The 14,864-nt window shown below is 50.8% G+C and overlaps 1 protein-coding gene across 1 annotated transcript; it reads left to right on the top strand.

Moving 5' to 3' along the window:
* The first annotated feature begins 290 nt into the window (after positions 1-290).
* Positions 291-9,445, top strand: YJU2 (YJU2 splicing factor homolog). The gene is made up of 8 exons (XM_006135602.4): positions 291-415; positions 1,087-1,187; positions 2,563-2,707; positions 3,153-3,287; positions 3,684-3,865; positions 5,369-5,489; positions 6,513-6,678; positions 8,353-9,445. The coding sequence occupies exons 1-8, from the start codon at positions 392-394 to the stop codon at positions 8,469-8,471; spliced, it is 993 nt and encodes a 330-aa protein (XP_006135664.2). The 5' UTR covers positions 291-391; the 3' UTR covers positions 8,472-9,445.
* Positions 9,446-14,864: the final 5,419 nt, after the last annotated feature.

Raw genomic sequence — 14,864 nt, 5'->3', positions numbered from 1 at the left:
GCCTGGCTTCTCTGTATACCACAGAGGAGGTGGCTAAATGCCCTGGGAAAGCAGTCTCTAGGCGTAGCCAATGCACCGAAACCCCGAGAGCCTCTAATGCTGAGGCACCTTCTCGCTAGAGGGTCTGGTTAGGACACAGCTCCACCCGGAACCCTTCTCGTCAGGGCTTTGCGTGTAGACGGGCTTCTTTAGTGGCCGCGCACGAGCCCAGTGGGCGGGATTAGATCGTGAGGGGCGGCAGCGAGAGCCAATAGAGAATAAGGATTTTCGGCGTCCTCTTGTTTCCGACCAATAGGAGGGTGAGGGGGTGGCTCCAGGAAGTGTCCGTTGCGCTGCGGCGGAGGGGAAGAATTAGCGGGACGGCCCGAGCTGGGCACAGACCGGGGGCAAAATGTCGGAGAGGAAGGTTTTGAATGTGAGTAGGGGGCGGGCGGCGGCCTGGCCTGGAGACGCGGGGAGGGGCCCCATAGTGGGGGAGGGGGCTGGGGGGGAGGGAAGAGGGGAAGACCCGTTGGGGGACGTAATGGGGGGGAGGGGACAGTGGAAGGGCCAGGGGGTCCGTATTGGGGGGAGGGGCATGGGGGTCCTGTAGTGGGGGAGGGGAAAACCGGGGTGGCCGTAGTGGGGGAGACATAGGGGGTCCTGTAGTGGGGGAGGGGAAAGCCGGGGTGGCCGTAGTGGGGGAGACATAGGGGGCCCTGTAGTGGGGGAGGGGAAAGCCGGGGTGGCCGTAGTGGGGGAGACATAGGGGGTCCTGTAGTGGGGGAGGGGAAAGCCGGGGTGGCCGTAGTGGGGGAGACATAGGGGGTCCTGTAGTGGGGGAGGGGAAAGCCGGGGTGGCCGTAGTGGGGGAGACATAGGGGGTCCTGTAGTGGGGGAGGGGGCAGCTACATCTGTGCTTCTGGGAGGCCTTTATAAGTTTTGTGCATGGGAGGCAATGGGCAGGTTCCTAATGTGAGCGCGACATTGGCCCTGCTCTGATTCTCTGTGGATCCCAAAGTGCAGGAGCAAAGTCCTCTCATGTCACCTTCCCCATGTTAGGCTTTGTTCCCTCCCAGCTGATGCCTGTCTGCTTTGTTCTTGTAGAAATACTACCCGCCAGACTTCGATCCATCTAAAATCCCAAAGCTCAAGCTCCCAAAGGATCGTCAATATGTTGTGCGGTTGATGGCTCCATTCAACATGAGGTGAGAGGGCCTACGGGAACTGCGTTCTGTCACAAGAGTTTGGCGTGTTACCTAGCATATCCCTGCCGTGGTTTCTTACTATGTTTCCATCGAGCTGACCTGACTATATGTTGGAGTGGAGAGTGAATCCAGCTACTTGCAGAATGTACTGACCGGATTTTGTTAATAAGGAATGCTTTTGAGGCTTTAGTTGATTTCCTTTGAGCAACTTCCTGTGTGCACCAGAATATTTACAATTTACTCCTTTTGTGGGGCAGACCAACCTTGTATAGCTGTAAACTAAATAGCCGAATATCCTCTAGAGTGGCATAATTTAGACACCCCAACGGCTATATGTGCATACATAGCCAGATGCTTAAATAGTAAGGCTGAGCAAATGTTCAGCTGCTGCACTTGTAAGGGTCTTTCAAGCAGGCTTGAAGGCAGCGTGACCAGACTCAAGTCCAGCCAGCCATTTGCTTGTGATTGATGCATCTGCCTCTTCAGATTCAGCTTCCATGTTGCTATAAAACACCTCACCAAAAACAGGTGGATAGAAAAGAATGGGGTAGTGGATAAAACACTGCATCATGACTCAGGAGATCTGAGTTCAATTCCTGCCTTGCCTCCTTCTGTCAGCTTGGGCAAGTTACCCAATCGGTCGTTTGCCTCAGTCCTTTGTTTTTTTAATTCATAGCAGTTCATATCTGTCCACTAATAATCTCTCTCTGAATAAAAAAGTTGTTCCTGCCAGATGGCAGAATGACATCATCAGCATCAACAGGCTCTCTCAGTGAAGTGAAAGTGGCCAGAAGGGTGGGGAGGGGGAAGTAGGTCATATAAGTACCTAAATATCCAGAGTGTGCAGGTGAGCACCCCACCCCCCAACTATTATGTGAGAGGGAGGGAAGTGTCAATCAACAGAAGTAACACTGATCAAAAATTAAATGGAAAAATTAGCTATGTATCTAATGTCTTTCTGTTTTGGTCATCTTAAAGGTTATGTATAACAAGAATAGGTACAAAATGATCAAGTGGGAATGTGATTCTCAATTTGACACTGCCTACGAAAATTGGGCTTAGCTCCTTTGTATGTCAGACTCTTGTCTTTCTCTAGTTTCAGGGGGCTAACCATGTTCATTTGTTTCAGCAAACACAACAGGTCCTGTGGAACTGTAAATACTTAACACATTTATTTACTAACAAAGCTATTTGGGCATAAGCTTTTGTGGGCTGAAACCCACTTTGTCAGATGCACTGAAGTTTCCTGCCCACAAAAGCATGTGCCCAAATAAATTTGTTAGTCTTTAAGGTATCACTGGACTCCTTGTTGTTTTTTCTCTAGTTTTCTTTTATATGTTGTCAACGTAATTCACTTTCCGTTTGCTTCACGTAGGTGCAAGACATGTGGCGAGTACATCTATAAAGGCAAGAAATTTAATGCTCGCAAGGAGACGGTTCAGAATGAAGTGTACTTGGGGCTTCCCATCTTTCGCTTCTACATCAAGTGCACCCGCTGCCTGGCAGAAATCACATTCAAGGTGGAGATTTTGAATGTTCTGTATCAGCTGGACTCTCTGTGGAGGCAGCATGGTCTAGAGATTGAGGCACTGTGTGTCAGGAGACTTCAGTCCTAGGCCTAGATGGCACCCAACAAATACTGCTGTTTTAAGATAATCATAGGTCAAATTTGATCTTTGTTCCCTTTACAACAAACAGTGAAGTGTCCCATTCATAGTTTGAATAGTGCACTATTATTGGTCAAATGATGAGTGTTTCTAGGGCTTAATTATTATTTTGGCAGGAGCAGGGATGTGACTAAAACAAGGTTGAAATGCTTTGTGTAGCTTCATGTGTTGCTTTGAAAGTCACCCTGGCCATTTATAACCAGCCCAGAATACATTAAGAATGACTGGAGCAATAGCAGCCTGTCTTGCATGTGGCACACTTGCAATAATTCCCTTATGCTGCTCATGTCTTCCTCAGACGGATCCTGAGAACACAGACTATACCATGGAGCATGGCGCCACTCGGAACTTCCAAGCAGAGAAGCTGTTGGAGGAAGAGGAGAAGAGGGTGCAGAAGGAGAGAGAGGAGGAAGAGCTGAACAATCCCATGAAGGTATTTGAATGTGCCCTTTCCCCCATGGTGAATGGGCAACTTAGATTAGCAAGTCACAGGCCACTTGTTTTTCGGTGCATGGTAGGAAGCTACTGCCCCGGTTCTGCAGCAACCGTTTGGAACTGGCAAAACAGAAATGGTAACTGAGGTCTCTGCTTTTGCTAGGTTCTGTCGTATCCTAGGATGAGGAAAGGGATTTTACCATAGTCTTTAATTGTGCTTGTTAAGATCTGAAAATGAGGCTTCCCACAGTCCTGCTGTTGCTTGCCTATTACACATGCTAATCCGTAGCAGCAGACACTTGAGAATTTCCATACTAGTAATGGAAACTACAGTTCAGGAGTTGTTGATGTGGCTTACTCAGTGCTTCAAGGGCTTTCCTGCTTTCCCTGCTAGGTGTTGGAGAACCGAACAAAGGACTCCAAGCTGGAGATGGAGGTGCTGGAGAACCTACAAGAGCTGAAGGAGCTGAACCAGCGTCAGGCAAATGTGGACTTTGAATCCATGCTGAAGCAGTATAAGGACTACGAGGAGGAGCGGAAACGAAGGGAACTAGAGGAAGATGAAAAGGAGATGAAGTGAGTCTGCTGAAAACATTGCTTATATTTGAGTTCTGGTCACACCTAGGTATATGAAACTTTCCAGGCTAACATCTGTGGGCTGGGCAGTATTGTCAATCTTCTCCCCCTTCCCCCTCCCCCCCGGTATTCTAATGGGAAGGACAGGGCCAAGGGGGGTAGGGGCGGGTGGCAACACTTGCGATCTGAGGTTGTGGGACGTGTGCATAGCTGGGTGGTGGTGTGAACTGGGATGTGAGGAGATCCAGGTGTGCTGGCCCAAGTATTGAGGCAGGTAAGGGAAATGTAAGTGACGTGTTCCTCCATGGAGAGGTATTTGCATGCCAAAAATCACTGTCCCAGCCGGCACCTTTGGCAAAGAGATCAACAGCTGAATTGGCCTCTGAGACTGAACTCGTTGAGAGGAAGCCTCTTCCAGGAGGGCTAAAGCGCCTTTGTGTCCGGGTGTGGGGAAAACTCCTAACTCTTCGTCCATGCTGCTGTTCTGGGGCGACATGATGGACTTTTCAGCAGCGCTGAACTGCTCCTGAAAAAGAAGACTTGGAGCGCTGACAGACTCCAGGCCTGCCATGCTGTAGCAGCTAACAGCCTGGGAACGGCTGATTGTGTCCAGCGGCTCTAAGGCAGCTGTTGAATTCTGGCAGGAGAGGCTGTCCCAGCTCAGTGGTAGCATAGCAGAGCCGTATCGTGTGCAGGACACCATGGCTCGCTGCAGGGCTCCTGAAGGTGGATGGGTTTCATTGCGTCCTAGAATCCAAGACCAAAAGTCCATAGTGATCATTGAGCGAGCCCTCCTGTGCAATGCCCCAGAATAGATCCCAGAGCAGATCTTTCAGAAAAATCACCCAGTCTTAATTTAAAAGTTACCAGTGACTGAAAATCCCCCCCCCCCGCGCCCTTGGTAACTAGTTCCAATGGTTAATTATTCTCTCAGGTTAAAAACATAGCCCCTCACTTCCAGTCTGAATTTGTCTGCTTTCAACATCCAGCCATTTGAGCGTGCTCTGCCTTTTCCTGCTAGATTGGAGAGCCGTTATCAAATACCATGCGGGTATCTCTAGACCAGGGGTGGACAAAGGGGTCTCTGAGGGCTGGATCCGGCCCGCGGACGTCCTGCCACTCCCCCGCCCCCCGGCAATCAGGGCCTGGGGGTGGAGGAATGCACGAAGTCTCCTCCTGCCCTGCCAGGGAGCGCAGTGTTTTCACTCTAAGTGCTGCGCACCCCATGCAGGGTGGGGGCGGGGAGCACTTTGCACATTCCTTCTGCCCCCAGGCCCTGATTGGCCTTGGTGTGAGGTGGGAGCTCACAAAGTCTCCTCCTGCCCTGCAAGGAGGCAGGTGCCTAGAGAGACCCGCTAGCTGTTCAGAACCCCTCCGGGGTGGCCCAGGGCCACTTAAAAAATAAGTGAAGTGGCCCCATCTAAAATTATTGCCTACCCTATGTCTAAACTGTAATCAAGTTGTTCCATTACACCTCCGTGGGGGGATCCCTTTGTTTTGCAGAGCTATGCTGGAGCAAGCCCAGAGCAGGCGGTTCCTGGAAGACTCTGACTCTGATGAGGAAGTTGACAAAGTGCCCTCGAGATCAGTACCAAAAATGAAACCCACAGACATCTTGCAAGAGGTAAATCCTGGAGCTAGGGGCTTTTCCAGCACTGTGGCTCACAGGGGTGGGATATTTTTCCACAAGGAGGCAAACTAAAACCCAGCAGACCACATTGCATGTGAAATCCCTTGGTTTGCAGACTCGGAGACAGAACTGCCTCTGTCGTATGCGATTTAGAAAATGTGGCTCTTCGTGTACTAGACGGAAAGGAAGAAATGAGAGGTTGTGGTCTAAGTAAATGTCAGCCTGTATCACCTAACAAAAGGGCTCATCTCCATGGGAGTGAGCCGCCGCGGAGAGCCCTACCCCCAGCGCTATGCCTGACGAGGGTTCAGTGGTCAGCATGTCTCGGCTTGTACCTGAAAGGATCAGAATGGTGTAATTGTTGTATTGCTACGGCTTACATTTGTACAAGATTAGCAGTGGTGGGAGTGTTGTCTGGACAGCCCTGAAGGCTGAAGCCCTGTGCTTATTCACAGCAGGGCGAGCGAGCTCTCCGGCATGAGCCCAGCCTGTTGTTCTGGTAGCCCTGAGGCAGAGGGAGCTCGGTTGGTCCTTGGTGTGAATTGCCACAGTGAATCCAGCAAACAGGCCAGTTAGTGCTGATTGCAGGTGTCTCTTTGATCTTCATCCACTGACAGGCTGGTGAAAGCTTTCCAGTGGCCCCTTAGCCAGGCTGGAGCTGAACTGTGAAATGTTCCCAGTCCCAGTGCTACTTGTCCGGAGCCATCTAGTCAGGAGTGTGTTAAACCCAGTGGGGATGCTCTTCCACAGCCTCTTTGATCTTGGGGACAGCAGGATCCCGCCTGAATCTTCGTGTGCTCGTTTTGTTCCTTGATGCCTAACAGTGCTGGGTCCCATCCTAGCCAAACCCTTTCCTCACCCCCTTTAGCTACCCTCTTTCCTTGCTGCTCTGTGACATGAAACCTCTGTGTCCGCAGCTCCAAACCATCCTTGATTTTGACGTTGTCGTTATAGCCTCTCTTCCCCACCAGCTGCCCCACAGACAGAGACGGTTAATATCTGTGCTCCCTTTTGTAGGATATGGAGCCCCAGAGTAAGAAGCTAAAGACCGAAAGCTGGGAGAAGAGTGTGGGCAAACTGAACAGCAAGTCCCAGCTGGCAGGCCTGGTCACTGTGAAGAAACAAACCCCGAGCTCCGCTGCAGCTAACGGCGTGGAGAAGCAAACTACATCACTAAGCTCAGGTAACTTTAGTGCCGTCTCACCTGGCATCAAACAGCTGAATCATACATGTGCTTGTGCTGGCTTCAGTGACACGTTGCACTTGAGTCATTCACGCCCCAAGAGATTGGCATCGAGTCTGGTGTTGGATTTCCAGTAGGGGTCAAGGCCCAGTGTTTGAGAGAGGAAGCTGTCTCCTCTCTCCAGCCTTCCATAGAGTGCATTGTTATGGGGGAGTAAAATTCCTTCCTGACCACTCTGGCAAAGAGCTTGTGACCTGAAGCATGAAAGCTGATGGACAGCAGCTGAGTTTCTATATAGACATTTTCATGCTACCATACAGTGACAGTGCGGTCTATGGAAGCACCATGATAATAATATAGTTATTATTGCTCATCAAATTATTGAGCTCCTCTGATTCTGTGTCTGCACAGCACCTAACCCAAAAGGGCCCTGGTCTCCAGCAATACAGATGGTAACATGAGGTCTGGCACGGAGTTTGATTTACTGTGCTGCTCCAAAATACACTTTCCATAACGATATTGAAACAACCGGCACAGGAGTCTACTGCGATAACATAAACAGCCTGGAACAGCTCAGAAACAACCTTCTGTCTTCCTTTTATGTTGGTTAAATCTCCCTTTGCTGCTACAGGGAAGATAATGTTGTATGCCGTGCTATTTGGGTAATGCTGTTCTGCCCTCCCCAAACATCCCTGCCCTTCCTGTTGGATACGGTATTCTTTACTTCCTGTTGTAAGCTGTGGTGTGGGATTGCATTGTTCTACTGAACAGCGGCTGTGTTCTGTCACCGAGGTGACTGCATTTTGATGGTGGGTGAAATGATCCTGGGGCTGCATGTAGTTTGTTCATGACAGGAACTCCTGTGAAGACCAGGGTTCCAAAAAGAACTAGATAAATTTATGGAGGTTAGATCCATCAGTGGCTGTTAGCCAGGATGGGTAGGAATGATGTCCCTCTCCTGTTTGTGAGAGGCTGGGAATGGCTGCCAGGAGGACCACGTGATGATTTCCTGTTCTGTTCACTCCCTCGGGGACACCTGGCACTGGCCGCTGCCGGCAGACAGGACACTGGGCGAGATGGACCTTTGGTCTGACGCAGTCCGGCCGTGCTTATGTAAGATGACATTGGCGCAGAGCCAAACCTGGTGCTTTAACAGCCCGATTGAATGCCTTCCCGACGTGATCCACGCACCCGTCCCTCCGCCCCCCCCTCCAGCTTCGGCGCTTGTACAAACCAGACAGTTTCACACACGAGAGGCCCCCTCCCAGGTTTGACTCCCCTCGCCCTCTTCTAGCCGCAGGCAGTCCCCATGCCCGGAAGAAAATCCGACATTTCCATTTTCTTATGGCACCACAAGAGGGCAGGAGCTGGGCCTCAGTAGCAATGCAACAGTCTCTTCCCCTAGCAATGGGAAACCTTTTAATCCTCATTGAGATTCAGGCAGGGCACTGAGAAAACAGCTTCACTCCAGGTCCTAATGCCTAGTGTCGCGGTAGATGCCCAGGGCGAGGGCCTGGCATAGCCTGGGCCAGGCACGGTGGTAGAAGCCCATCCATGCAGCAGCAGGAGTGCTAGGACTCCTGATTTCATCAGCCGTCTGCCCGCTGCGGCGCTCTGTTCCCTGGCGGTGGGTGTGTGGTGTGACTGATCGAACCTGCTCTCTTTGGCTTCTAGATGCTGGAAGTCGGAGCTCCTCATTCCCTGCTGGGTCCCAGCCCCCGGCAGCTGCTCAGGGCTCCTCCCTCAGCCTGCTGGGGGCGTACTCCGACAGTGACGACAGCACCAGTGACTGAGTCTGTAGGTCTCTGCTGAGGGCTTTCGCTCTGCTGCCGTGCCCAGCTGCAGCAGCGCGAGGCCAGGGGTTGGCAATGGGGGGCGAAGAGGGCCGAGTTTCCTCTCTTCATCCCAGCACTAGGCAGCTACTGTCCTAACAACCAAACTCTGCCATTGAGCTGGCATCCTTGTGCATAGAAGATCCCTAGGGGATACCCAGGCTGACTGCACACGTGGCCAGCTGTGTGTAATCAGAGCTGCTCTCCCTTCCTGGAAAGCCCCAATATATTGTCATGTGGCAACATTCCTTCAAGCTGGGATACAGGAGGATGCTTCCGCTGTGGCCGAATTGCCTCCCGGCATCTCTTCCTATTACACATTCATCAGTCCGGGCTCCTGACAGCCTGTCACAAATGATGGTGGCACCAGCAAAGCAGAACCGCCCAGGGGAAGAATCTCTATTAGATCAGACAAGCTCCCTCTTTTCAGGCCTGTGTCCCGCATCCTCGGAGCAAGGTTCCTGCCCATGTATTTTGGGAGATCGGGGAGTAGACAGTGGCTGCCCAGCCTGATAGCTGGAGCTGGGCCCCAGAGCATGTCAGAAGGAGCTGAGAGCAGCAGGTCACCGACTTTGGCTGGAATCCATCATACCGTGTTTATCAAAAGCCTTGTCATCAACAGCTAAGTGGGGTGTAATGAAGTGGGTGGTTCCATAAACCAGCATCTCCCTCACCAGAAACAGTCGCTTGGTGTTCCTGTGCAGCCCAGTCTGTGTCCAGACCCCTCTGTGCATTCTGACCAGGACTGAAATCTTGGCGTGAGGCCATCATTTAACATGTAACTTTTTTTGCTGGACTCTTGGGTCCACTCCAAAATTGCAACATTTTGCCTGTGCATCTCGAGGCAGCGCCAGTGCCTCGTATTTCCCATGAGGATGGTGCAATTTTTAACACCCTTGTTTAACTTCAGATGTAATAAAGGATTCTGAAGAGCACGTCTCCCTTCCCCTGTCTTTCTTTGTAAAGTCTCCAGATAGTATTGCCCAATGGTCAGAGTAGGAGATTGGGAGCCAGGACCCGGAGTCCTCTTGCTGGCTCAAGATGTGACCGTTTCAACTGAGAAGCAGGGTGTCACTAAACTCCCTGTTCAAGAGGTCTGCAGAAATGTGCTGCAGGTGATTAATTCCTAGGATTTGTGGCGTGAGGAATGGAAAAGATTTCAAGTCTTGGATCGAACTTCTGCCCACAGAATACACAGGGCGAGCAGAGAGTTCTGCAACAGTGTGCTTCATGCTATTGTTGAGTGTCCTTCGCTCTTTGTCCGCACCTTGTCTGGGCACCTAATCTGATCTGCAAGTTGCAGGCCACAGAATCTCCCCCTCTCCCCAACAATAGACATTTAGTGTTTGGCTGAGTTATTGAATTCCTCAAATCACTAAGGGTATGTCTACACTTGTACCCTCTTTCAAGAGAGGGATGCAAATGAAGAGATTCGAAATTGCAAATTAAGCCGGGATTTAAATATCCCATGCTTCATTTGCATATTTGCATCATGGCGCTATTTTGAAATGGCGCTATTTCGAAATAACCGCATCTTAACAGTGTCTGTTATTTCGAGAGAAAACCCTTCTCTCGAAATAATAACCCTTATTCCTCATACAATGAGGTTTACCAGTTATTTCGAGAGAAGGGCTTTCTCTCAAAATAACCGCTTCTTAACAGCGTCTGTTATTTTCAAATAGCACTATTTCGAAAGAGCGCCATAATGGGAATATGCAAATGAAGCACGGGATATTTAAATCCTGGCTTCATTTGCAATTTCATCTCTCTTCATTTGCATCCCTCTCTCGAAAGAGGTTGCAAGTGTAGACATACCCTTAGTCTCAGAGGGGTAGCCATGTTAGTCCGTAACTTTAAATACAAGTAGTCCCATGGCACCTTAGAGTTTAACAAAAATAATGTAACACATAAAAATGTAAAATAATCCAAAAGCCTATGATACTATGTTTTTGTTAGTCACTAAGGTGCCAGAGGACTATTTGTTATTTCAAATCACAAAGTAAAGACTTCAAGTTACAGAGACTCCACCATTTACACTAGTTTAAACCCACAAGTTACCCAGGCCTGATGCTGCAGAGCAAGGTGAACCCCCCCCCTCCACCCCCACCCTCTGAGCCTTGCATTGTCTTAAGCGTTCTCAACAGAGTCAGAAAAAACCCCAAACCTCCCTGTGGTGTCTGTTTCCCCAAGTCCTTCCCTAGCTCTGTCATGTACATTCCCTGTGTTCTCCACAGTCCCGCCACATGCTGTTTCTTGCTTTGAGTATTAGTGGGGATTTCTAGATCTCCCCGTCCCCCCATTCTGTCTCCTTGTGGCTGCCTAACTGGGGTGAGTCAGAGAAGCGGAGGTCAAACAATAGTACTTAGGCGTTAACCTCTGTCTCAATTCCTGACTTCGGCCTGGGCTCCCTTTCCCATCAGGGCTCCGTCAGCTGCTTTTACCTGAAGGCTCGGGAGCAGGCAGTGGGGAGAGTGACCCAGAGGCCAGGAGGATACAAATGTGAGCACCTATGAGTGGGCAAAGCCAGAGACGGCCCTTGCTGAGGCTGCAAGTCCTGCTCGGGGAAATCACAGCAGAGCCTTGTCTGATCGCAGGCAGGCTTTTAAAGCAGGGCGAGCTGTGCACTGGAGCAGCTCTCTGAGCTCCTGCCAGGCTTACAAAGGTCAAACCAACAGCTGCAGGGAGAGGAATCAAGCTGGGTGCTGTCAACTAGTGCTGTTGCCTGGTTTTGCTTCCTCCTGCCTCCTTTCTTGGGGGGGCAGCTCTCAGACAACAGTGGCCAGGCTGCTCCGGCTGTGCTGCCCGCATCTGAACTACATGCTGTCTCCACGGATGTTCCCGGCCAGGCCCCGGAAAGGAGCCAGCAGCCAGGAGACGCTAACTCCGTGGAGAGACATTAATGGCTTTCAGAACACTAGTAATTAGATTAATCTAAAAAGGGTGAGCAAACGCCTGCAGGGGCAGCCGAGGAAGGAATAGCCAAGCCTTGCTGGCATAGCTGTGCCGTGCTGCGTCCGCCAGACCTGCTGCATCCATGTGTGTAGCAGCCCTGCAGCTCCAGTTTACTCACGGCGATTGATGGGACGGCTCTGTCTCACTGGAATTCTATTTCTCTTGGGCCGCCGTCTCTTTTTTTTCTTTTGCGATGACAGCGAGGAGGACTCCATGTTCTTGCGCCACTTTGCTGCTGCCAGAAATCGCTGCAGCCTTTGGCAGGGATGGCTTACTTTCCTTCTAATGTCACCAGTGTTTGAGTAAGGATGTTAAGTACCGTGTAATTGACAAATTGAGTAGTCGATGCATTTTTGCATCGACTGTTCAATTAGTTGATAGGGCGGTGCTCCCCCTTTGAAACGCCGCAGCAGCTTTTTAAAGGGGCAGCGCTACCCGGAGCCCGGGATCAGCTGAGGACTCCCCACTGACCCGGGGTTCACGCAGCACTGCCGCTTTGAAATGCCGTGGCGCTTCAAAGGGGCAGCACTGCATGGAGCCCGGAGTCAGCTGTGTGGCCACTTTAAAGCAGCAGTGCCTCACGGAGCCCGGGTCTCCCCTCCCTCCCCACCACCTTGCTGCCTCTGTCTGATAGAGGCAGCAAGTGTGTGTGTGGGGGGGGACTAGTTGACAGGATAGTCAACTATTTGATAAGCCTTTGCTTATTGGATAGTCGACTAGTCCTTCACATTCCTTTTCTGAGATCAGGCACTCTCGCAGCAGCTGGTTCGGACTGGACCATTGCACCTGCGTGGCCACAGCTGCTGGGTAACACTGTGTGTAAAAACAAAAGGAAAAACTATGTAGCACTTTAAAGACTTTTGTTTTAGCAAGATCAGACTAACAGGGCTACCTCTCCATTACTTTTTGTAAAGAGAATGGAAGTTTGGAGGAACTGCTTGTTTCCCACGTGCCAAGCTTCCCCTCCCTCCATCCCTCTTTTAGCCCCTGCAACTCGCCTTTTATTTGTGTCATAATAGCAAACCTGGTGAGATTAGCATCCCATTGTGCTAAGTGCTGTTCATACCCCTACAGTGGGGCCGTCCTGGCCTCTCGGGGTACGTCTAAACTACATGGCTCCGTCGACAGAGCCATGTAGATTTGTTTGGCAAAGGGAAATGAAGCCGCGATTTAAATAATTGCGGCTTCATTTAAATTTAAATGGCTGCCCCGCTCTGCCGATCAGCTGTTTGTCGGCAGATCGGGGCAGTCTGGACGCTCCCCTGCCAACCTGAAAGCCCTTTATTGACCTCCCTGGTACACCTCATCCAACGAGGCATAACGGGGAGGTCGATAAAGGGCTTTCAGGTCGGCGCGGGAGCATCCAGACTAGCGCGCTGAGCCGACAAATAGCTGATCAGCTGTTTGTCGGCTCACCGCGGCAGCCATTTAAATTTAAATGAAGCCGCAATTATTTAAATCGCGGCTTCATTTCCCTTTGCCGATCGGCATAATCTACATGGCTCCATCGATGGAGCCATGTAGTTTAGACACACCCTCAGAGTAGAGAAGATGGCTGCTAAGGGCCAGGGCTCCTATATCTGTCCTGCTGAGTTCACTCAGGCAGTCTGCAGCAAAGGTGGGGCATGAACTCCGTCCTTCAGAGTCCCAGGCTGATGCCTTCTCGGCAAGCCCCTCTGTCTTGCTGCCATGCACCAGCAAGCGAAGGGTCCTTATTCCTTCAGCTTCTAGGGCAGCCTAGAGCCCTGGTTCCCAACCCGGGGGATGTGCAGGTACACAGAGGTCTTTGGGGGTCACATCAACTCATCCAGCCATTTGCCTAGTTTTATAACCAGCTCCCTGAAAAGCTCTAGCAAAGTCCGTACCAGCAGAGATGTCCTGCAATGATGTGTTTGTGTACAGCACGCGGCAAGGTGAGTATCGTATTTATCTCCCACTGGATTTATTTTATAATGCCGTGGTAGAAAGGAGACCATACACTGTTTTTCAGTGTGTGGGGCTGGGGTGCTTCTGGGGTTTGGTGTCTGATTTTATGAGCAAATAGTTTTGAAGGGAGGGGAAACTTGGGGGACACAAGACAAAGCAGACTCCGAAAGGGGGACAGTAGCTTGGGAAGGCCGAGAACCACTGACCTAGAGCCCGATGTGACTATGGGGAGTTGAGAGGTTTCAGTTCATTCCAGGTAAACAGAAGAGCCTGCTAGCCCCATTGTCAGTGGGGGCTTTGGAGTCGGGATGATAAATCTCGATTAATTGAATAGTCGATTAACCTCATGAATTCTTACCGGTTTCTCGACTATTCTATAGTCCCCGGGGGCGGAGCTGGCAGCCAGTGCACTCCAGGGCTCACTCCTGACGAGCCCCCGCAGCTCCATGCTGCTGCCTCTGAATCAGAGGCAGCAGCGTGGGGTGCCAAGAGGGATCTGGTCCACGAGGGGAGCCAGTTTTAAAAACCAGCTCCTCTTGCGGACTGGCTGTCTGTCACCCCCCGCTGCTGCCTCTGATACAGAGGCAGCAGTGCAGGGTGGCAGCTGCCCCATCCAGGGGCGTCTGAGCTCCCAGACCGGAAGGAAGTCAGAACTGAGCCGGGCTGCCTGCCAGCTGGGCTCCTAATACTCTTTAAATGCGGAGCCACAGCAGAGGTAGGTCCTGGACCCAGCGCAAGCCGGGACTGGGCTGCTGGCCAGCCTGCTAAAAAATGTACTGGCGAGGGGGGTGGAAATGCATGTAGTCCATAGCATTAAGTTTGCAGATGATACCAAACTGGGTGGGGTTGCGACTTCTTTGGAGGATAGGGACATAATTCAAAATGACCTTAGCAAGTTAGAGAAATGGTCAGAGGTAAACAGGATGAGGTTTAATAAAGAGAAATGCAAAGTGCTCCACTTAGGAAGGAACAATCAGTTCCATACATACAAGATGGGAAGCGACTGACTAGGAAGGAGCATGGCGGAAAGGGATCTAGGGGTCATAGTGGACCACAAGTTGAATATGAGTCAACAGTGTGATGCTGTTGCAAAAAAAGCAAATATGATTCTAGGTTGTATCAACAGGTGTGTTGTAAGCAAAACTCGTGAAGTCATTCTGCTGCTCTACTCTGCACTAGTTAGGCCTCAGCTGGAGTACTGTGTCCAGTTCTGGGCGCCACATTTCAAGAAAGATGTGGAGAAATTGGAAAGGGTACAGAGAAGAGCGACAAGAATGATTAAAGGTTTAGAGAACATGACCTATGAAGCCAGGCTTCATGAACTGGGCTTGTTTAGTTTGGAAAAAAGAAGATTAAGGGGGGACATGATAGCGGTTTTCAAATATCTAAAAGGGTGTCACAAGGAGGAAGGCGAAAATTTGTTCCTCTTGGTTTCTGAGGACAGGACAAGGAGTAATGGGCTTAAAGTGCAGCAGG

Source organism: Pelodiscus sinensis, chromosome 32 (genome assembly GCF_052426305.1).
Source record: "Pelodiscus sinensis isolate ZL-2025 chromosome 32, ASM5242630v1, whole genome shotgun sequence".
Lineage (NCBI taxonomy): Eukaryota > Metazoa > Chordata > Testudines > Trionychidae > Pelodiscus > Pelodiscus sinensis.
The sequence above is the reverse complement of the archived record's forward strand: the minus strand, read 5'-3'. Positions and strand labels throughout refer to the sequence as shown.

Bases quoted from the DNA above. Each gene is read 5' to 3' on its own strand.
- YJU2 (XM_006135602.4), top strand. From the start codon at position 392: ATGTCGGAGAGGAAGGTTTTGAAT. The intron at 3,288-3,683 runs GTATTTGAATGT...TTTCCCTGCTAG, and splicing joins AGCTGAACAATCCCATGAAG to GTGTTGGAGAACCGAACAAA. The intron at 6,679-8,352 runs GTAACTTTAGTG...TTTGGCTTCTAG, and splicing joins AACTACATCACTAAGCTCAG to ATGCTGGAAGTCGGAGCTCC.